Below are 24,252 nucleotides of genomic sequence, written 5' to 3'. Positions count from 1 at the left end.
TTTGCCAAATAGGCCAGATTTACTCACATGTGGGGGAGTAGGGGACCAACCTCCGGTCCCCTTGGTGGAGGGCAGCACTGCTCTGCCTGGCGTGGGGCTGCATCACAGCGATGTGAGCGATACCACTACCCTTGCACGGGTCAATCACTTCAGATGCTATTGCATTCCCAGCTGCATAATTTATTGTGGCTGCCACGTGAGGGCTAGTGAAGACAGCCAGAATGAAGTGCTGTGCCAGTAACAGCCTTGGTAAATTAAGTAGTGATGGGCCTGAGCAGTAAGATTTTGATATGGATCTGAATTTTGAACAGCTCGAATTCAAGGGAACTGGGATCCTGATTTTGGGCTCTGTCCCATTTAGAATTACGGCAAATGAACCCATCACCATTTTGAACCCAATGTTTCACACTGTGATAGTGGCTGTGGGAACACTTGATCAGCTGCTGTCAGTCAGAGCAATAAATTGGCCAGCTTTGTGTCAGCTGATGAAAATGCTGCAGGAAAAAGTGCAGGCTTTAAATGTCCTTTGGTCTTTCTACTCTCAGGCCAAACCCAAAAGATCTTCGTAATAATATAAATAAGAATGAATTCCCCAGATCCTCCTCTCTTTCAAGCTGGTAAAACAATCATCTTCTCTTCTTGCAATGCTCATCAGAGCTCAATTCTTTGTGTTGCAGCCAAGTATAGCAAAGCCACTGCAAATTAGGGAAAATAAACATTCTCTTCTTGCTTGTCATTTGAGGTTATCTTAACCTAATTCTAGCTGAATCCTACTTTGCAGGGCCTCATTACACAGCCCAACTATTTCTTCACCTGAAGGAACTTGCCTCCTCCTGAAAAACTTCTCAGAGAGGAAGAAGTTTTCATCCCTCACATATGGAAGGATTTTAATCTTGATAGTAGACAGTGTGCAGGATTCATGCTTGATAATGAGCTTCCACTGTGAATCAGGATGGGACTTTAAACCTGTTAGGGGTGGTGTAATGTGCTGATGAAAGATAATCCTGCTTGGAGTTCCCTAAAAAGACCTAACAACTGTTGGGCAAACCAGTAGGACTGACTGTGCTGGACAGACAGCTCAGTCTGTATGAGTCTTTGGGCTGTTCTGAGTACGTCTTTTTATCTTCCAGGTACATTATCCAGTGTGTAACTTCCGGGTGACACTTAAGTGGTACGTTTAGCCTGAGAATAAAGCTTCATTGCAAAATTCAATGTATGGTTGTCACCTTGCAGGACCTGCAGAGAAACTCTGCCGGGGAGTGTAGCGCAGTAGGAAGTCTTCAACTTGCATTAAGAAAATATGATATAGACTACATGGTAGCTTACTTTTATTTAGTGAAGAGCTGAACTATTATTTTCACTAAGCTTGACAATCTTAAGTATTAACAGTCTCCTTGACCCATGTTAGATGTCCTATAGTTATGTGCATGAGTACTAGAAATATAGAGCTAGCAAAAATGAATGATTTCTTGCTGAATACCCAGTATTCATGACACCAACATTTTCCTTTCTCTTTCTGCTGCCCCAGGATTAATTAAAACTATTATCTAGACCTCTGTGTCCAGGGAAACTGTTTATCAGTTCATTTACTCTTTGATCTTGCTCTTCTAGATGCAATTGTTATTCCTGGGATATTTGCTTTCTTTTCAATTTTTCTTCCAGTATCATTTCTCTTCCAGATAGTTCACATTGCCCAGTGTAACCTTGCTATCAAAGATAATGGACTTTCTGAAAGTCTCTTTAAGTCTCTTCTTCTATGAATAATCCTAATTGCCTAAACAGCCCATATGGCTTCCATGAGATTACTTGTTTAACTAATAGTTTCTCTCTCTTGCCTTACTGTCCCTTTCAATCCATCTGGTAATCCAAGGTTATAACTGGTCACAAATACTTTGTTAATTTGTTTTTGCAATTCAAAAAGAAAAAAAGTAATCACTGAATAAACGGTTCTTCTTTGTTCACCTTGTAAGGCTATCACTCTTTGACAATTCAAAATTCTAATGAAAAGCTCTAGCAAAATTTTGAAATATTTTCATCTTCTCAGCTCTTCTCACTAGCATTTTTAAACTCCATTTTCCCTATTATAAATCTGCTGGACTTACTTACCTAATGTGTATGCATGACAGTAAGTCTGACAATATCAGACTACAAATATGATTTAGTAAACATGGTTATTCTGAGGAGTGTATTTCTGTCTTGACAGTACCATCATGTATTGTGGTCCTTCACTGTCCTACAGTGCCTTTTAAGCAGTTGCCTTTTTCCAGTCTCAGGAGAACTTTTCAAGTGTGACGAGGTGATAATCTATAATAGGATTTCTGCCTACAGACTACTCTCAGGGTTTTGAAGCTAATAATTTTAACTAAAGATATTAAGCATTTTTGAAGGAAGCATGCCTAAAGAAAGAGTAATCTCAGTTCCGATGTAGAACAATAGATCACCAACTTAAAGGCTAACTGATGAGTGCAGATGTTCAGGGATCATGGCTAATTACATCAAAAGCTGGCAACCACTGGATTCTAAGTACCATATGTTGTTTCTCAAAACTAAGTGATGCTGCTCCTATCCAAGAGCCTGCCACCACTGTCAAGAAGCTAATAAAAGAGTTTGGGGTCTCAGTGGATCTGCACTGGAGCCAACAATGTAACTTTGAAGCTGCCACTTCAAGATACAGCCTAATGTTTGTGTGCCCAAGACCTACAGTAGTGCTCCAGTCACAAGTGTGAGAGTTGCTGTCAATTCCTCATGAGAACAGTCTTGCTTGCTAGTATTTGATGGGAAATTTGGTAGGGAAATGGGGTGCCTACGGTAATGGTAAAATGTTGCATTATTACAGATATTCTGCAAATACAGTCCACCGTTTGTTCTGTGAATCCTATCACCAATCAAACCCTGGAAGAATTTTATCTCTTTATTCCATTGTGCACAAATATTCAGGATATAAGTCTTCCTACCACAGCAGGAGGGAGCGGATTGGCTCTGTTGAGCCCTGTACTCTTAGTTGTGCCTGTCTGCAGGCAGGAGCTGCTCCTCTGTGTAGATTGAAGCAGTTGTGCCTGCCCCACTGCATGGTCATGGCTGATGTTTCAGCTCAGCCCAATCTTCTGTCGTCTCCAGGGGTGAGGTTCCCCCAGGCACAATGGTGGCTTGTCTCAGCCAAGGAATTCAGCAGGCTGGGCAGGTGGAGAGTCTGAGCTGGAGCATCAAGCTAGCAGGGCGGTGTAGATATGTCCATGTTGGCTGAATTCCTTTTTCTTTGGAATGGACCCCTGGAGACCTATGCAAACAGAGGCCTGTGGGTATTAGCTGTGAAAGAAAGAAAATATTCTGCAGTAGCTTTACACTAAATTTTTCTAGTAGCCCAGTGTCACAATGATCTGCATTCTGAGAGACCATTTGTGCAAGAAAAACTGCATATTCGGTATAAAACAGTGACCATTTTTATTGTTGATTGGATGTTCTGCTTATCCATACTTACTGTTTTTGCCTCATATCAAAAGTTGATAATAGAAATTAAACACCTAGCAACTATAGTGAAAAAAACATAGGGGAAAAAAAAAGGGAGTGCTGAGGGCTCTGAAGTTTCAGTTCCTAAACACAAGACCTCATCTTCTGTTTCATTACAGCAAATGATGGCAACTTGACCAGCATTTTGGGGGATACAGTCCTTATGAAATGCAATGTTAAACATCCATTTTTAAAAAGTCTTTTCTGTGCAGTTTTATGATACATTACTTTCTCTGAATTTCAAATGTGTCAGCTGTCTTATGAAGGAAGCACATTCGTTGAAATAGATCTAAACGGAAAATAAAAAAATGGGGTTTTAGCCAAGACCAGACATCGTAGAAGTAGCTATACTTCAGGTAGGAGGAGCTCTAAAAGGATAACACAGAAAGTTACCATAATGAATACAGCCACAAAGGTTCAATGAAACAACATAGGATTTAGTGCTTAAAAAGGCAAACCCTTTACCTGTTATACATTATGACAGTAATTTCTAGCTCATAACACCTCACATAGCGATTGCTATCAAGAAAATCTTCATTTGGAGTGAGAGATGCCTCATCAGGTGTGCTGGAACACTTGCTACACTTGCACCTTCCTGAAATTGCCTATAACCATGACACTTACTATCCTGCTGTTTGCTCACATTTAAGATCAAGAAATTATTCATTGTTTAATACAGCATGTAATGCCTCCCCTAGAAAACACCTCCTCTGTGCAAACATACCATGTATTTATTATGAATGAAACTCATTAATAAGTAGTGCAATCAATATTTGAGCTCTCAAATATCAAATGCTAGAGGTTGCCGTTTGGCTGCTATTCGTCTTAATGTCAGGATTTGGAGAACAGGTTGTACTTCAGTGGAGGTATCAATTTCCATAAGTCAGAATCAGAAGTCATGTCACCTGTTTTGCCATCTATCTACTAAATCTTTCATCTGTCTCTTGCACACATGCAGACTTGCTGCAGTCATTAGTTATGGCTGCAATACTTACTGGCTTCACTTTTACAGGAGTTTTTCCCACCACTGTGTTTCTGCCCAAGCCGGGAAGATCTTTTTCACATAACTCCCCATTCAATTGCCTTCTACTCAAATTGGTTTCCTCATTCTTAATCAGACTCTTATTGCCATCCACACTTCATCATGTGTGAGGCACTTCAGTCTATTCCAACTCCCAAAAACTTAGAAAAAGTTGAAAACATAAGAGGGACTGATCAAAGTTTTCAGTGTAGACCTCTGTATTGTTCTGTTGGCTGTTTTTCTTGCTGTATTTTTCTATTATGAACTCAGTGCGTGGAGACTGCATTGTACACCCAGACAAATGCAGACCTGAGGAACAAGCAGGGCTGTAATGTGAGAGGTGAGTGAAGTGAGTATGAGCAAATGACTAAATCTGTAGGAACTGAGAAATGATCCCACTGGCTGGGCTATCAGCAAGGTGTGAGATTTAGCATAATTAGAAAATTACTGCTCAAGCCCTCTCTGAGTGCAGCTGGAGGTCACAGAGAGAAGCAGCTCTGGGGGTCCTCAGACTGTACCTGGTCTTTGCAGGTCACTGCACAGATTTTGGTCCTAGACACGTGCCCTGCACTGTAAGGTGAGCAGCTCCCGTGGTGAGCAGCGCCCTACCTTCCCTGTCCTCTGCCCCTGCCTCCTCCTGGCAGGGACGCTCACTGCCCTGCTCTGCCACCACCCCCTGCAAGAGCCCATCCTCTGATGGGCTCACCACAAAGACCAAATGCCTCCTCCAAAGACTTCTGCTGCACTGTTTTTTCTGGTGTAACCTTTCATGAAGAAATACTTGCTAAATAAATAAGCTATACACTTTGTAGAATGTTTCCCAAATACCACTCTGTTTACTATGGTCAAGACAAAAAATACTGAATTCAATGCAAAATTAATGCAGCTGTTTTTCAGTGTTCCTTGCATTTCTCCTGACAGATCTTTGGACTTTGAGTGATGTCCTTTGAGGACCCTAAAAGATTGCTTTTTGTAACTTCTTCTTAACATTTATAAGCTCAAATTTCTTTTCTTGAACATGAAATGATACATATTCTGTTCTTTTTTTTGTTCTTTATCACTACATGAATTCTTTTTAAATGCCTGTTCTACATGTCTTATCTTTGTCTTTTTCTCTGAGAGAAGAAAACCCATTGCACCAAACCTTATTCTACATAAAGCTGGACTGGAGCCATCCTACTATTTGTTAGGGCTGATCTGTTCAGATTATTTATTTTATTCAGTTTACGAGCAATGTAATACCTGACCCATTCACAGACAGACATCCAGGCATCAGGCTTCATAGCCTCACTACAAGTAAATATATAATACAGCAAAAACTAAGAATGTAGCAAGATCAAGAGTGTAAGCAGAGTTCATAATGTCCAACTGAACTCATTAGTTGTATGAAGACAGATACCCCAAACCATTACAGGAATATATATGCATGTAATTTAATTCTGTTACACAAATATTTTAAAATGTCGTTGTGCCACTTTCTAAATTGAAATTTCAGTCTTTTATTTTGGGGCTGTTAAGCAGTAAAATGCTTATGTGTTCATATCGGAAACATAGGTACAGATTCCTGGCTCATTTTCTGCTATAGATATAGAAACCTTCCCCGCTCCTTATTTTTCCACATTTTTTCCTCTAGGTGTGTAAGAAGCACATTTGCACAGTAGTCCAATACAGCCTGTGTAAATCAGTGTCATTCCATCCAAACAAGCAGAGCTATACTGATTTACACGAGCTGAGGCACCAGCTGAAGATGGTTGCAAATTTTGTGGTGGTTTTTGATTTCAGACTCCCTCCTGTTATAAGGATATGTGTGATGAAATCTCTCATGTAGACCATGGACAAGTGCACTATGCCTTTCCTTTTGAGAAGCTGTGTGGGTTTGTGCTACATGTAACTCCTAAAGGTGTTTTTAGCTGTCCTTGATTGTTCTTCTACCAAGTCAGCAGTTAAGCATAGCTCTGAAGAGACACAGTTTTCTTACTTGGACTCTAGTTTTCCCTGCTTTTTTTTTTTTTTTGAATATTGACATCCTTAATGCACGACATGTTAACTGAATAAATACTACTTTGAGCAGTGCATAGCTGAACTTAATTTTTAAGGAAGAATATTCTCCTCTCTTAAGCATCACTGAAAGCTTATACACAGAAAAAAGAACAGTTATCTGCTGAACTGTATCAGTGTCCTCTGATATAGCCATCTTTAAAGCACTCCTTTGGGTAATAGTACTAATTAAATCCTGCAATGCTTATTCAGTCTTCTGTCCATAAAAACTCCCACTGATGGGATCTGAGAGTCCTCTCAAAAGCAGGGCTAACTTTATTTACGTATATAGATATGGATTCAAATGCCTAACATTACACAGTCTGTTGGAAAATGTCGGCCTCCATGCTCAAGGACCACAGAATAAGAGACTTCAGAGATGGATTGACAATCAAATAGGCTCTTTCTAAGCCGCCTACCAGTATAAAGATGCACAGTAAACTACAGTGTATACTGCTGGGTAGAATTTCTTTCGTTCAAGGAGAGAAAAAGAAGCAAAATGAATTGAAATGATAGAAAAAGAAATCAATAGTGACTGATTCCACAGTATAGAAGGAATTTGTGGGACATGAGTTCAAGGTAATGCACAAGTACAAGAATAAACTATTTCAACTATTCATACACAATGCTGTTTTCCAAAACATTTGTAACTGCTCTAGAGAAAAGCTCTACACAAAGCCATCAATACCAGAAAAAGTGGTTTGTTGAAACACTGCTGTGATGAAAAAAATATGGAAACATTAACTATACAGTAATGTGAACTGATCCTATTCTGTATGGGTAAGTCCTTAAAATTTTGTTACTGTTGGGTGAACGGCACATGACACAATTCGTCTGTTAGCTGTGGTTTGATATCTGGTGCCCTGTCCTGTCCAGATTTCTGTGATTTGAGCAGTGGAGGTTTTTTCCTTACTGAAGTAGATCTTGTTAGGAAGGGTTTTGTGATCTGCCTGGATCCTACCAGGTTATGGGGGTGAGTCCTATATTCTCCATTGCTGTTTACATGTCAGGTTATCGTGAATGTGACCTTCTTCAAAATGTCTTGGCAATTCTACTTGACCTTGCCAGACCCTTACACCTCTGTTTTTGAAAGTCTAATGGAAAATCAGTGGGACTGTGACTCCTAAGACACAGATTTTCGAAGCTGCCTGTTTACATTTTGATGATTTTGATTTCTAAGTCCTGAATGTTAAGCATCTAAATCCCTTTGGCCTTGCAAAGCTAAGAGGACTGAAGAGAAATGGGGACGGTTTCTGTATAGCACTTGGAAGAATATCAGGTAGTTTATTTTTGCCTGTTCATCCAGCTGCTCAGCCATTTACCATCCTAATAAGTCTAAGTAGGCAACCTTCTGTTTCCCTAAGGAGTCTAGATTGCCTGTGGCTACGTGGATTGGTCTCTAATAGACAAAATATCCTATATGCAGAGGAGGTCGTGCTGGTGCATTGACATTTGCTCAGGGAGGGGAATTTGCCATCGCTGTCCATCTTCTCAGCTGTTTTGCAGGCCATTTCTGTCCCTTCTGCAAAGGCTGTGGATCCTGCATGTTAGCATCCCACCTCCTGCAGAGGTAAGCCTCCCCCCTCTGCGGGTGTGCAGGCACTGACCTGTCCTGGGATGCAGGAACTCTGCACCCCGACGTGGGATCGGGGCAGATGCGGCTCAGGTATCACCCCGGAAAGCTGCTTGGCATGCAGTGTGCCTGCTGCTCTTGGCAGGCCAGTGTTTCATGGCTAATCAGCATGTGCTGGAGCACAGACAGCACAGTTTAGAGTGGAACTGACCCCAAAATGTCCCTTTTTGGAAAAAAGCAAGGGTCAGATTAAAGTAAATCTCATGACTGAGGCGGCTAGGCTGGAAGCTCTCTTTAGTCTTGCTTCTGGCTCCAGGTGGTCCCTAGCATGGCAAAGGCCAGCTGGGGGACTGCCCAAAGAGAAGGACAAGACCAGCTTTCGATCCTGCTGGCAGCCGAACCCCATGGCCACACCATCCCTGTCCACAGCCCCTCTGGGCTAGCCGGTGGGCTGGCAAGCCCGTGGGATAACCACGCTCACCCTTCGGCCTGCCACAGCTACGTGTCTGGGGACAGTGGACGTTTATCTGATGTCAGCTGTATCAGTTTGACATTAATATCTCCAGCAATTAGTGCTTTTACAAATCAGTCATGAACTGCAGTTTTAAACTGATTTTAACAACCAGAGCACACTGCCACTAGGAAATGAAAGCAAGTTTTTCGACAGGAATATTTTAATGAATAGGAAGGAGAAACAGACTGTACCTGCTGTACCTGCTGCTGAGCACTTTGTATTATGTTTTAAAGAAAACAAGAGTTTTTTTGCATTTTTCTCTTGTTTTTTCTGAGTAGTAGAAGATCAATTTTTCTGGCTGGACACAACATAGGAGAGGAACTCTCAGGCTTGTAATTCCCTCAAACAGGCAGTGAGCTTGCAAAGCAATTATGGGCTTCTGTGGATTAGGATAAATAACCTCTCTGAACTACAGTGTTGTTACATACAAAACCAAAGTATATCCTACAGCAATCTCTGCTGTGCTTTGGTCTAGCTTGAACCTGCCAGAGACTAACTCAATAGATTACTTTCTCATAAGCTTAGCAATAAGTAGATATATTTACAAAATTTCCAAACAACTTAAAGCAATGTTTGCTCCTCCTTATTCCCAAGGCACAAGGAAGCTCAGTGACGCTGTTTTTTCCTGCAAGAAGGGCCAAGGAGACACTGTTTTAGCATGATGTTAAACTCTCACGAGCACCCAGAAGGAGCTGGACCTGTGTCTGGGGATGGTGGGAGACCAACAAGAGCAATGCAAGAGCACATGAAGAATTCCTTTTCCCAATGAAATTTTGAAGGAATTTTAGGAAAACAAAAACCAGCCTCAATATTTCCAGGAAGATGCCAGGGTATGTGATTGGCTGAAGGTCTGCTTGGATCTTAGCAATGCGTGTGTAATCAGACATCATATTCTAGATTCCTTCTTACCCACGCATCTAGCATGACATTGCTTTTATTCCCTCGCACAGAAAGAGATGTGCCAGTATCCTCATTCAGGCTTTTGGGGGATCAAAGTGGTAGGGGTAGGAGGAAGGAGCAGATCCTGTGTTTCAGTACTCTTCAGGGGCTCCTGGCCTCCAGACGGTGAAATAAAGAAGCATGAGAGTTAAAGAAGGCAGAGGATAGGGAGCAGCAGAGTACATCTTAATGTGCAGCTTTTCTCCCAGGATCAGGCTTCAGCCCATGGCTGGGGCTGCTGGGGGTGTGTGGGAATCCCACTGCTGGACCAGGGTGCTTCATCTGAGCCCTCGTCCACTTACCATCATTAAAGAAACCACAATCTTTTAAATGAGACATGACTTAGCCATTACTTTCTGGTTATGTTCCAAATGAGTAATCATATTTTACACAGGTTGCACACTCTTCAGGGAGAGTTTTTGATCTATACTTAGGATACTCACTATTAATAATGGGGACCTTTGCAGAGGTAGGTGATAGCTCATTAACATTCTTCCCAGGACCTTCTATGTTTAGATGTTGTGTTGGTAATGCTGTCTTCTGGTACAAGTGCTCAGAAATAAAACTCTAATATAATCGGCAAATTAGCTGCAGAATAATAAGCTTCATTACAGCTAGCCAGCTACTCCAGCCTTCTGCTTTTATCAATGAATTAAAAGCTCTTCATCTGCAGTTATTACTGTAACATGACACGGCAGCAATGCTGAACAGTTGAGAAGGCGATTTTGCTGCGATAAGCATGGTCCCCCACAGACTCTGTGGTTCTGTAGCATGCATACCTAGCCATGGGATTGTTCTCCATAATCAAAGATTTCATTTAAAAATAAAGCTGCATTACATCCAGTGTGCCTGTAAAGGCAGCTTTTAAAATAGTCCTCTGGTGTAGGACAATGTCAGGATGTCAGTCTGAGTCTGCAGGCAGTCAGGAAATTATCAAGCCTAATTCAGCTGCTGCAATCCTCCACGTATTTTGTGCAGGGGACAATGAGAAAGTGCTCAGGTCCCTGCAAAAAATTTAACTGTGGCAAGTGAATGTTTAGTGAAACCCTAATTTCTCTTTGGACTTCTGGATTTCCCAGGGGCTCTTTGTGGAGTGTGGGGTCTTCCTTGTTGTCAGTGTCCTCTTCCGAGGTATTTGTATTTGTCCTAGGTAAAGATTGCAACTTTCAATCCTTCTCCTTTCTGAGATTTAGAGATTTTATGCTGACACTTTGTTTCCATGATGGAATTCCCATGATATTTGCTAGAATTCTATCTGGCCTTTCAGGGCTGGTGTGACTAAACAAATATATGATGAAATATAGGTTGAAAAAGATTTTAAAAATAATTTAAAAGCAGTTGTCAACTCAAAATCTGCTTGGAAATCCCTACTGATTTCAGCAGAAGTTACCCTGGGCTGATGTCTCCCAGCTACCTAAATACAACTTTGCTGATTTTGAAAGGGATCTTATCACTCCCTGGCTTTGGCAATGGCCAAAACTTGTCTTTTCCAGGTGGAAAGTCCTTTGAATGGTGGTCACCAGGCACAAGGACACAAGAGCCTTGTGGGAATGCTGGCAGAATGGATGTCTTGCGTGCTTGATGCCCAGGCCCAAGAAACTCTATTTGAAGCAAGAAGTCTGCAGAAACTTCTACTACCTTTCTGCTGTAGAAAGTCCTCCTGCATTTCTCCTGCTCTGGGCAATGGTAGCAGCGATGCGGCGTTGTGCTGGGTCTTCTTAAGGTTGACAACTGCTGTGAGAAATGGAAGGAGAAAGTAACCACAGAAGACAAGAGAGAGGTATTATGCCGAGGCTGGCCTGCAGTCACCCTCTCCTCACTAAAACGTTTCTCAGATTTAAAAAAAAATAATTGCTAAGCAGTGCAATAGCACACTAAAGAAGCGGGCATACAAAATCTTTTTCTGAGGAGGAATTTCTCTTAAAAACCTCATTCTCCCACGCTATCTCCAATAAATCTAGTAACAATATTTTTGTTAGTCTTCTCCCCCTTCTTTCTTAAGCTCTTCTGAAAGTGTTCCTGCATGGTACATTAGCTGAGGCGCTGGAAACAGCCTGTGTTAGCTAAGTACAACTTAATACTCCCTGCTGGCACAAATAAAGGGTTGACACGAAGGTGCGAATGCATATCCAGCAGATGCTCTTTAGGCTGCATTACAGTTCAGAAAAAGTTGTATGTACTCATATGTTACGAATTTAAAACTGTGAAAAAGCCATCCCTTCAACGTCTAGAAAGTCCTTCTTCCTTTTTGGAAGTTTCTAGCCTTTAAGCTTCTTTCTGCAAGGATAAGCATATGCACTGAGTGCACCCTATGGAGTCAATAACTTGGAAGATTTTTACAAAGACCCTAAATCTTTTTTTAAAATGAAAAACCTGAAAGCAATCTTTGCCTGAGTCTCAGTGGCTTTTGAATGCTTTAGACATGACTACATAGTTCAGTATCTGGAAAAGAATAGCTGCTTTTTTTCTTTTTAACCAAAAATTGTGTTTCTGAAATAGACGCTTTTGCTGAATTTGATTTTGTGTGTGTGAGAAACGCATCATTTTGCAACGAAAAATTTCAGCTGCTGTGCAAGAATGCTCAAAGAAAATGACTTTTTTTGAGTTCGCATGACTTTTTTGTGCATGTGTTTTGAAATACCACTGCAAAATGAAATGCAATTTTGAATTTCTTCCAGACTTGCCATGGGAAAACAACATTTTTCTAATAAAACAATTATTTTTCTACTGTTTTTGCATTAGAAAATGTATGGGATTTTTGTTGTATTGTGTTTTGTTTTGTTTTAATCAGCTTTAATAATGATTAATACCAGACCACTTTATACTGAGTCTTTATCAGCACATGCCACAGATAGCACGTATATTATATGTTGGCTCCAAAAATAACCCATCCAATCCAGGTAACATTAGCCTTTGCAGGTGCTGATGGAAGGTAGGACAGGAACCGCTCTGCTCCTCAGACAACTCAGCTGCTCATTGCCAAGGAGCTGGTGCAGAGGGGGCCTGGCATCGCCAACTAGCCAAACTTCTCCTCAGCTGAATCAGTAACACTGCTGCTCTGCCAGCATTTGTGGGCTTCCAGGTTTTTGGTGGCCTTCCTGGTCACTGATATCCTGTGCTGGACGAAGGCCAGCTATTTTCGTCCTGTCCAGGGCAATAGATTTCCAAGGGATGGCCCATTCAAGAGCCAGTTAATATCTATTGTATTAACTCCTTCAAGGACTTTTTATTTGGCTTTATTAGGGCTGAATGTTGGTTTGACTTCTGTTGCACATTCGTCTCTGTGTAAAGATGAGGCAGGACTATTTCTGCGCCAAGGAGAGGCCCATCGTTGCAGGAGACAAGAGAACAAACATTCTCACAGTATAATCAATCTTATAGAGCAGATGGATACAGTAATTAGAGCAAAAACAATTTTGCCAAGAATATTAACATTTCAACAGTTTATCAGAAAGGGGGTGTTGACACCGGTCAATAATTTTCTGATTATTGCAAAAACATCTTAAGTTGTTGACTATTTTGTGCAAAATAGGACAGACTAATTTTGGCCTCCTGACCTTGTTTACAGCAATGGGAGGTAGCATTGCCACCAAAACCTTCTTTAAACAAACAAACAAACAAACATGTGTTTTTCTATGATTTGAAGGTATCATAGGCCATAAAGATGTATGGGGTTTCCAAAGAGCATATTTATTTATATTTTACTGAGTCTTATGATACTTGGGTGCATGCTGCAAAAAATTAAACAACTGTTGCCAACAGTTAGCACAAGTCAAGCCTACTCATTCCCTCCCCTCTTCCCATGTGTGGATGAGATAAATATCATGCCTATGAGCCCAAAAGAAAGAATAATAATAAGAAAGAATAATAATAAAAAAGAACTTAGAAGAATCCAAGTCCATCAAAGTTTAAAACACCTCCTTCACTGGGGAGGAAATATCTTTTATTTGGTTTCTACCAGATGAGTGAAAAACTGGGAAATCTTTGTGAGATGGGAGGAAATACTGAAGTAAAATGAGTATAGATGAGGGGCGGGACATTTTACTGCCACTAGTTTATATTTCAGTCATCTATTTGCCTTTTGTTACCTTTTTTCCCTCCTCACTTTATTCTTTCTTCCATTATTTTTCAGTATCAAGGCAATCCTTCCCATTCACATTTCTCCCCTGTGCTGTTCCTCACTTGTCTCTGATGCTGTTCTAGCGCACCATCACTGGTGGGCCGTTAGCACGCTGTTACACAGCCCCAGTGGATTGGATCATTATGCTCTGCTGAAGGACTCTCTCATATGCCCACTGGAAGGGATCCCTCCATGAAGCAGCAAGGTGCCTTGATACAACTGTTGATTACACAGCTGGATGTGAACATTTGAGAAAAGTCATCACATATCTCCTGAAACAATTTCCTGCCCCTATAGCTCACATTTGGGTGTTGTGAAAGGATGAGGGATGCAGATATGAATTCACTTTGTGTCTTGCTTTCCCTTAGTAAATCACATGAGTTGGGCTCTGGCAGAGTCCAGGAAGGAGAAGTCAGCAGAAGGAGGGAATTCCCTTGATGTCGGGAATGCCCCGCAGCCTACCTGCCAGACCCCAGCACTGAAGAAGTGGATAACAGACCACACGGCCAGGCAGAAAACTGCAGTTACAGCTGCTCTTCTTGCATGTTGCATGCAACTTCTTACTAGCAGCAGTAACGCTTTGCAGCTATAACTTCATAGCCCTAAGTTATGGTGGTACAGATGGTTTGATAGTGATGAGCAGTGCTTGCAGCAAAACCAAAGAGGTGTGGGGTAGTACGGCCTTAAATCAAATTTAAGCCTTATATTTACACCAGCCTCATTCTCAGTGCTGGGTGAATATAAGGCCAATTCCTACCATAAGTCAGAGCAACACAACGACTGTTTCAAGCTTTGCTTGGTGGCCTGTGACCTCTGTGAGGCCACAGTAGAACTGAGGGCTCAGATGGCTGAGCCAATGTGTTGGCCACATGCTTTCTTTGCCCAAACACAATCATCTCATCCGTGGGAAGTGAGGTGAAGAGGTACAGTCCAGTGGCCATGAGTAAGTCTTGAAAAGGGTGAAGGTTAGTCTCAAATTGCTTCATCCTCGGTAGAATAACTATTTATGACATGTGGAACATTTGCTCCTTTGTTTTTCTTCTTGACGGGTTTGCTGAATCCATGCCCCAAGACAGCCAGTGAAATTCAGGAGGCAGGTTTGAAAGAGCCTGCCATAGACACTTGCTCAGCAGATAAGTTGGAAACCAGGAGCTGTAGGATCCTGAATCTGAGACTGCTCCAGGTATCTTTAAGTTGTCAGAATATCTGCCCCAATGCCTCTTTAAGAACAAGCTGAGGTTTGAAAACTGACAGGCAGGCAGAACTTTCCTGTTGTGTCTTGCGCCTCTTACTCATCTGCTGGCTGGGTGCAAGGTAGAGCCGCCCTAGGCTACTCTACATCATGACCACACTGGGTGGGAGCTGGCTGTGGCGTTTCACCTCCTTTCTTACAGCAGCAGTGAGTTAAGCCTTTATATTATGGTGTCTAGGAAACAAAGTAGTTTTTCCTCTTGCCCTAGCAAAGTAGCCAGAGACCATCAGGAGAGCGGCTCAGCAGCTGCAGTAGAAAAGGGGCAGCTGCTACTCAGAGCTCTTGCAGCTGCTCCATGCTGGACTCCATGGGTTAAAAGTCCGGACTTAAAAGTCCTTGTGAGAATAATTGTCCCATCTACTAGGTGTCTGGCAGTGGTTGTGATCAACAGCTGAGGTATTCATTAAACAGGGGAGGCAACGGGTAAGCAGATAGACTTATATTTGCAAAAATAAGAGCACGCGAAATTGAAGCTAAATCAGTGGAAATCTGCCCCTTTGAATCTTTAAAGGTCAGGAGTGTGGATCAAAGATCAAGTAGTGCAGGAAGTCACAGGGGAATAAATGCCCTGAAGGGCCTGAAACAGCCTGAGTTTTAGCCTTCAAAGTTTGTGCAAAGCAGCTCCCAAAAGGAGGTGGAAAGGAGGAGGGCAGACTGAAGCCAAGCCCTAGGGCGGACGGTGGCAGATGCTGCACGCTGGAGCAGGGCTCCATGGGACACGGTGCCAGCCCGAGGGTCTGCCTGCACAGGAATGATACATTGGATTAGGCTATTCACCCTGGCTTCAGGAACGAGCTGTATCAAACGTGAAATGCAATCACATTGCTTTGATCTGCTTTCCCACGGTGCTTTTTTTTGTCCAACAGTGCGCTTGCAAGCGGTGCCATGCTCATGGGCTACGCGGCACCCTGGGGAGGTACCCCCGGCTGCAGTGACCGTCCCGCTGCTCGTGGCTCCCCAGAGTGTGTTGCAGAAAGCCCAGTGACAACTGGAGGAAATCTGGGATCAAACCAGTAAATTCCCATGATTCTTCTCCCAGCCATCCTGCAATGCACTCTAAAAAGCTTGGGAGTGACACCTCATGAGGGGATGATGCAAATATATACATCTATTTTTTTCCAATCATCCTGGAAGAACTCACTTATCTTTCCCTGCTGTGAACCTTTCCAGTGGGCTTTTGAAGAAGAGAACAGAACAGGTCAGCTAAACTTGAATGAAAGTGAGATGTGCACAGGGGAGGCTGAAAGAAAGGTGATACCGCATTATAAAAAATGGCCCAGTTTTGTAGATGAACAGTGTCAAAGGAGCCTGACTTTACTCTTGCTGCACTTAGAGCATAGTTGTGAATAGTGTCTGTACTGGTACCATGGCAATGACCAAAATTATTTGGGTTTGGGTATAAATTTTTATGCTGATGTGTGCGAAAGGGAATGTTTTGTAAATATGAGGTGACCTACTCCTCAATGAAATTATTCAGATCGGTTGTTTTAAAATCTGGTTATGAACAAGATAGAGAATAAGTGCACAAACTGCACGGAGCGTACCTGACCAGGAACACAGTGCAAATTTCATCCCATTCAAATTCCTCTCACTCATGAGTATGGAGGACTCAAAGCAACCGTGCCCATGGCTGAATGCTGAACACTACCACCACTGAGACACATTAAAAAACCAGTATAGCATAATCTTCACATGTTGTCCAGTGCTACAGAGTGGAAAGCAGTCCTTGGCCTCTTTAACAGAAGGTCAGCTCAACCCTTTGCTTTCACAAATTCTTTGAACTTTTTAAAAGCCATTTGTGCTTTTGGTGCGAAGGGGTGTCTATAACAGTGAGTTTGGCAGTTAAATGTGCAGAAAACTGCTCCCTTTTGATGTTGTTTTAATCCTGCTAGTTGAGAATTTCAAACATATTGTCTCTAGTTGTGTGACAAGAAATTTTGAATTTTCTTTCTGTGTTCACCATCCACGCACTACGTATGATTTTGCAGGTATTTGCTAAAGATGCAAGCTGCCACTGCCTTTTTGCAAGCCTTTTATCTTTCCTCTGAAGCAACTCCATTACTCTATTCGTTCTTTCTGCATTTTTGCAGGACATCCAGTATATGAACCACAAAGTGCTCCTCACTTAGTTTTTCCTGGTGGCTAAATCAGATCTCCTTCAATTTAAACTAGTCTTGCAATTCTCCAGTCATCTCTAGGCACGACTGCCCCCAAGAAGATTTTATCTGGATATTTCTTGTCACCTTTCCTCCTTTTCTGTCTCCTTCAGTCTCTCAGCTGATATTAAATCCTTATTAGGCTGGGGATATAGCATTTTGCCTACTAAGGCAAGCCAACAACACCACCTGTACTTATTTCCCAGTCCAAGCTGTCATGCTGATAATGATAAAGAATCACTTTTCCTACACTTTTGAAAGGACATACTCGTTTACCTTTCCCTCCTGTGGTTTGCTCTAAGGTAAGTTGTTTTCTAAATTGCTTTGCCTAGGTGAAAACGTTGGCTGCAGATGAAGGGTTATGTTTAGGTTGATGATGGGAGACTAAAGAAGAGTAAAGACCTTTTGGGTCGTGCTACATGCAGGGGAGCCCCCCCGAGATAGGGCAAGAAGGGACACACATCTGTGGGCAGTGCTGCTTGTTACCAGAGTGGTCTCCTGCTTTAATGTGGATGTGGAAGGGCAACAACATCTGTAAGGTTGGTCCTGCAAAGGCTGTTTATTTTGTAATGGAAATAACAAAACAGAGCGGTCTTTGCTTTAAATTCTGTTCTGGGAGAAAGTCCCCTGCAAAGTTAGTAGGACTCCGTATGAATTTTTCTGGCCCCAACAATTTCCAGTCATTGCAACTGATGCTTTAAGACAACTATAGCAGTATGAAATCTCACTTTGAAGCCTCTTGGGGCAACTTATTTGGCCCAAAACTAAAGAACTGTATGTGCTTATATAACTCTGTGTGCCCACTATGATAAACATCTGGGCCATACAACACATTTGATATTTTAACTCCTTTGGCACAGCTGGTCCGAGGAGGAGCAGGGCTGGAGGAGACAGCTCAGAAAAGTAGGTTCGAGGCTGCGAACATGCTGCTTGTGGTTGGATGTGATTCTGGAGCAAAATGAGAGGTTTTACAGCCTGGATGTTGCTTTAGCATATTGTGTGGGTAAGCAAGTAATCTGGAAAGAGAGAACTAACTGCAGCTGCCATGGTAGCTGTCAGTCTGCAGAGGATGAAAAGAATCCTGCACGTCCTACGCGCAGGGAGAGTACCAGAGGACAAAGTGTTAAGGGACCTCTTTTGCCACAGACAGCTGAGGAGGCTTCTGTGTTATCCTGGATCTTGTCTGCCAAGGCAAATCCCATCATTGGAGACCATTGTACCATTTCAGGTCAGGATCATTTTCTGTGGAGTCTTGGCAGTACTTTGAAGTATTTCTGGGTATCACTGAGCACAGCTTGCAAAACAAGCCTGTTCCTCTGTGCAAGGGTGGCTTTACTGGTCCTCCCATCCTTCTCTGGCACCTTCCTATTTCCTTTTCCTGCTCCCCTCTGGGATGCATGTCCCCTTGCTCCCTCTACTCTATCAGCTCAGAAACTACTCGCCTGATGGTGGGTTTGCTCCAGACGATGTTCTCTTTCCAGTGAAAGTGGCCTGTTCTAGCCACTCTGCAGGGCTCACAGCGGGAATGGCGATGATAAAGGGTAGGTGACATCAGAAACATAGACTCCTTGCTGCCGCTTATTAAAATGTGGCACATATACCTGAGTGCTGGCGTGGGACCAGGAGAGACGACATTTGGGCAAGATGACCCAGAGCAGGAAGGGCGCCTGGGCCAGGCCAACGCGAAACAATGTGGTGTGGGATCGTGGGAGGACTGCCAGCAGCAGAGTGGGCGGGAAGGCTCCCGTATGAACCTGAAAGCAAACAAACTCGCTGCCAAGTAGCGCTACTCCTGCTCCAAGGAGGATCACTTATTGCAGTTTGAATTATTAGCTCATTTGTTGTAGTAAAAGACTGTGTGGACGCAAGGCACTGTGAGGAGACCAAACTAAAATTACATCTGTGTGCAAAAAAAGGCCTGGGAGTATATTTATATCCCTGCTTTGCTATGGGACTGTTATTCAAAGTGCAATATAAATTATTATGTAAAAATCAAAATACCTTTGGTCTCTGCAATGTACCTGACATCAAAGCACAAGTTTGATAAGTTAAGCAGAATTGCTAATACTTGATGCTCAAGTAGATCTTGTGTGGTATCTAATTTATAGTGCTCTTAACATATGGGGTATTTGCTTTGGCAAATGAACTTTGCAATGTTTGGTGCTTTCCCAGCACATAACCAAAGTACTGACTCAGTAAATCACTGAAACAAAATCACTGGTTTGGGGGAACCTTCCTTTCTTTCTCTATTTGCTGCACCTTCTCAACCTAAAGAAAAACTTAAGTGGAATAATTTACTTTAAAACCTGGACATTCGTTTCTGTGTCATCTGACCAATTTAAAGTAGCTATACAAAACACAAATCTAAAATCCTGCATTGTAGGGTAGGGAGTCTTTCTAACAATAAGCAACCTTTGTATGTGTGACTGTCCCCAGGCCAGGGACTTCTTGGAATCTGGGCCCTCTTTGGTTTTCTTTCAGGCTTGAAAAACACACGCTGGGGACTCTAGCATATACACATAAATCTTGTCAGTTAAATATAGATTAATGGGAATCAGCAGGGAATAAAAATACTCCACTTTTTATGGTAAACACCATAAAACATGGTAAATACTTAACTTCAGTTTTACAGCAAAAAACTAAGTCCTGCCATTCCCCACCCAGCACTCAGTTCCCTCTTTTTTAGGCATTTGGCTTTCTTTGCAGCTTAAATTTTATTCCTAGTAAGCAATATTCTTTACCCATACTTCCCTAAGTAGTAAAATACTCATTTCGTAGACTCTCAGTGAAGTCCTACTCACTGAGTTTTACTAACAAATTACCAACTAATAGTGTTTTGATCTCCTAGTTTGTGTTCTTCGTTACAGAAGTCCAGACTGATTTCTTAATCTTTGCAGAAATGGAAAAGTGGTGGGGTTTTTTTGGTTTGGTGGTTTGTTGGTTTTGTTTTGGTTTTTTTTTTGGTAGGATTACACCAGATGGTGAGAAAAAGGAAAAGAAAACGACATAAGGTAATTTTCTAGGTAGTCTAACCAGTCCACGAGTCAAGGTGGCATCTGCTTCTAGTAGCTTAACTCCTAACAGTATAAATTTCTCCACATCCACATAAAGTTGGGATCCTTAATACCCATATCACCTCTGAAAACGCTGCTAAGGATTTAACAAAAATGCTTTTGGTCACTTAGGCCAAATTAAAAGACTGTACTCACAGCCCACCCACTGGGACCCAAAAGCACTGATTCAAACCTCTGTGCAGGTAAGATGTGACTACAGAGGCAGAACTACTTGGAAGATAACCTCATCTAGGCTCGGAGAAAGAAAAATGAAGATAATGGAAAAGAAACAGCTATAATAACCATCTGCAAGCACACATGGCCTCTACTTCAACACCCATAAAACTTAAAAGGATAAAAGAAAAGGAAATTGCTTTCAAAATAGCAAAGACAATTTTATAAACATTTCTTCTTATGCTTTTATAGGATGTTGGACTTGTTGCCCTGTTTCTGGTATTAGGAGTGCTGTGTGTATTAGCTTTTAGGGTGAAGAGAGGTATATTCCAGGAAGGTCTTTCCTTCACTTTCCCTTCTACCCTGCATATGCACACGTTAGTTTAAAAGTGGGGATTTTTTTTGTTTGTTTTTTTGTTTTGTTAAGCAGCCCTATTGTGATGGTTACTTGGCACTTCGGCCAGCCCAAGGGTGCCAGTGGTACCGTCCTGCACGTCAAATCAGCTTGCATTGCCTGGGCTACATTTCACCCCATCCCGCGGCTGCGAACAGGGATCTCTCCTAGCTCCGAGCCCTGTGTGACTGTACAAACAACGATCCCGTTTGAAGTAAGTGAAGAAACTCAGTGGTGATCACAGTGGCTTCCCTGGACTAGGCTTAGGATTTGCCCTTTTGCAACCAGCTTAGCTTTGGGCTATCAGTAGCGTTATAGCTACTACGAGTCTCTTAAGCGAGGGCATCGTTTGACTGCCCTCCCCTTGGAACGCAACGCCAAATTACACATCTGTGTCCCTCCCGAGGCTTGTGTCCCTCCCAGAGCAGCACTAAAGCTCTTTTCTTTTAACTGGACTGGATCCTGAAGCCCAAATCACGGTGCAGCCCCAACACAGTCCTGGGAGCAGCCATAGCTGCCACTGGTGGGAGCTGCTCAATGATCCCAAGGGTGCTGAGACAGAGGACCTGGGCAACCTGTGGCAGGTTTAAATGTGTGGAATGAAAACTTGCTTTGTTGCCTAATATGTTTCTTCCTGAAGAACTTAATGGAACTAAACCTAGAAAGTTGCTGCAACCTAAGAGTCACTTGCGCTTTTGAAACTCATCTTGAGTTTTGCAAACTTTTAGTCACGTTAGAAGAACTGAGCTGAATTCGAATCCCGAATCACACCAGGTGTAAGTTGTTTGTCTCCCAGGAAAAAAGCACAACAGTGTGTGCTCCATAACTTCCAGCTGCAGACTTCTCTTTAGTCTAGACATGAGCCTTGCATAAATTCAGAGCTCACCAATTATTATGGCTTTATCAAGAACCTTATTAGCGATCATTAAAAATAATCTTGCTTAGAAGGGGACTGCTATGTGCAAAGGCCATCTTTCCTATTTACTTTGTGACTATTAATGTGTTTTTTTAACGTTTATACATTAGTGCAAGGAATAGTGTTAGCATAATTCTAGTGTAAAATAAAACCAGCTGTATCCATTATAAGTGCGTTATTGCCAGGAACTGTAAATATGTTTATGCCTGATAGCCTTTTGACTCAATAATATCCTGCTATCTCTGTTGGGCAGGCAAGTTTTTAAACCAAGAAAAGACAGGTTATGATTTTCATAACCAAACTGTGTTTCTTTTTGAAGTATGTTATCTAAATTCAAATTTTAAGAAGGTCATTAAAAAAAAATCTGCCTGTGATTTTAAAGGAGAACAATTGAAATGTCATCTTCAAAGTGGTGGCAAGAAGGTACAATATGCACTAAGAGCAAGTTATTCCTCCCAGATATACACATACGCAGACAAACCCTGCCATATCATACCATACAAACAATTTTAATTGTGTAGTTACAGTCAATAACCACTCCTAGTCAGAACATTTCTGCATAAAGAAAATTGTGATACACTTATAAAAACAGCCAGCTGTAACAAAATAACTGGTGTTTTCATAGCAATAAACTCATAAAAAAGAAATACACCTTTATACAGAAAATTTATACAGCTGTAGCTTTAAAATTGATTGTAAACCAAAGGAAGACACATTGCAAACATCAATTATTTTCACATTAATTGCATAAGTTTCTAAGGTGATCTATTAGTTTTATTTACCTAAGCTTATTTGCATGATAGTAAAAATTGCATACAACAATAAGAGTGAAGCTTATAGTATGAATTGCTTGGATAACATAGAGCACTTTTTATAGGCAACTGTGTAAAGCACATTTTCTCTATTTAAAACTTTTAAGACACTTTGTTTTACTGCCCATCAAAATACATTTATAAATAGAAAAAAAAAATCAGTATGATAACAAGAGAAGCAATATTACATTTAACGGAAACTTCCAAAAAAATTAATTACAACATGATGCTGCAGGATCTACAAATAAATAATGAGGACTAAATTGTGTTTCACATTTTCTTTTTCATTTTCTTTAAAACCATGTAACAATGAGAATGGAAAAAAAAAAATACAGTGACCTTTATTTCCAAAAGAAAACAAATCTGAATTACGGCAGTGCCATATAATACAAGGCATTTGTTGGCATATGTTATCTTTAAACTGCATTCCACAGTCTATAGTTCTTTTGTAACATACAATAGAACAAGAGTAACAAACTCTTTTTATTTTATTTTTTTTAAATAAATGTGAGTTTCCAAAGATCAAGTGTGGAGTGCTACAGTAATAATTAAAAAAACAAGAACAAAACAGAAACGAAAAACAGTAAATCACAAAAGTTGTAATGCTTGTCTGAAGGCTCCAGAATCAAAATCACTGGTATCATGCTTATTGGGTACACTCACAGTGTATCCAGTGAACACAAATTAATATCAAACAATCCTCAACGCTTCATCTGTTGCTGCGAAGCAGTTTGTAAAACAGAGTAAAACATCTAGTGCAGTCTGCATTATCCTTTTTTCAACTTTTGTGCAAGTTTTGGAAGATTCATTGGCCAAACAATGAATAATAAAGGTTTTTGACAGAACGCAAGATGGAATTTTCATTTCATTAGTAAATACCAGTGGCACTGTTGAAAGAAAATAATACTTTTAGATCAGTCTTTCAATTCAGCATTAATCTCTGTGTTCCCTTCTACTGATAACTCTTCTTCTAGTTTAACTGAGAAAAGCGTGTTTGCATTTTTGTCTTGGATGCTGTCTTCTAAATCCTTGAGCAACTCTTCTTCCTTGTACTCTGCAACATCCACCTCTAAACCAGAATTGTCCTTCAGCTTCCCATGGTGCTTGAGATAATATCGTTGGTTCTGAAAGAACTTGATAATGGTGTACTTGGGCAGGTCAAGCTGAGCGGAGAGAGTCTGGATTGCTTCTTCATCTGGATACAGGCCTACATCTTGTATGAAACTCTGTAGGATCCCTAGGGCTTCAACAGAAATCTTTGTTCGTGGTCGGGGTTTCTGACGATTTTCATCCTCAGATTCAGCTGGTGATGCTACTGTCGGTTGCCTTGGGGGTAGTCTGGGACCTGGTTGCTGTTGCTGCTGCTGCTGCTGTTGTTGCTGTTGCTGCTGCTGCTGCTGCTGCAAGACAAAGCACAGCGGTTTGTTTGTACGGGTATTCTTGCTCATATTTTGTGTTACCAAGAAAATCTGGGGCGGGGGTGGGGAAAAATTGCAAAGCTATAAACAAAGGCTTAGTAAATTTAAAGAACAAAGAAAAAAATGGAAAAAAAAAAAGAAAAAAGAAAACAAAAAGGCCCATTATTGGGGAACCAGAATTAAAATATGAGTTAGTAACTCCCTGCATACCTTGCATGTGTCTGCATGTGTGTGAGAAGAGATGGGGGATGAAGGGACAGTGGGGTACAGACAGAGAGGCGGAAGGAACACTCTGGCTTTGTCTGACTGAACGCACCGATGACGTGACATCAGTGCGGTTTAGCTGACAAATTTTAATGAACGTGC

The 24,252-nt window shown here is 41.5% G+C and overlaps 1 protein-coding gene across 7 annotated transcripts in view; it reads right to left on the bottom strand.

Annotated features, from left to right (window-relative positions):
- Positions 1-22,144: 22,144 nt before the first annotated feature.
- SATB1 (SATB homeobox 1) overlaps positions 22,145-24,252 on the bottom strand; it is a 93,701-nt gene continuing 91,593 nt past the window's right edge. For all 7 annotated transcript variants that reach the window (XM_075745852.1, XM_075745855.1, XM_075745853.1 and 4 more), the window contains one exon: positions 22,145-23,868. In XM_075745852.1, coding sequence (XP_075601967.1) covers positions 23,383-23,868 — 486 coding nt within the window. In that variant the 3' untranslated portion in view covers positions 22,145-23,382. The remainder of the gene's footprint in view (positions 23,869-24,252) is intronic.

The sequence above is a fragment of the Balearica regulorum genome, chromosome 2 (genome assembly GCF_011004875.1).
Source record: "Balearica regulorum gibbericeps isolate bBalReg1 chromosome 2, bBalReg1.pri, whole genome shotgun sequence".
Classification (NCBI taxonomy): Eukaryota; Metazoa; Chordata; class Aves; order Gruiformes; family Gruidae; genus Balearica; species Balearica regulorum.
This window is presented reverse-complemented; position numbering and strand designations above follow the sequence as displayed.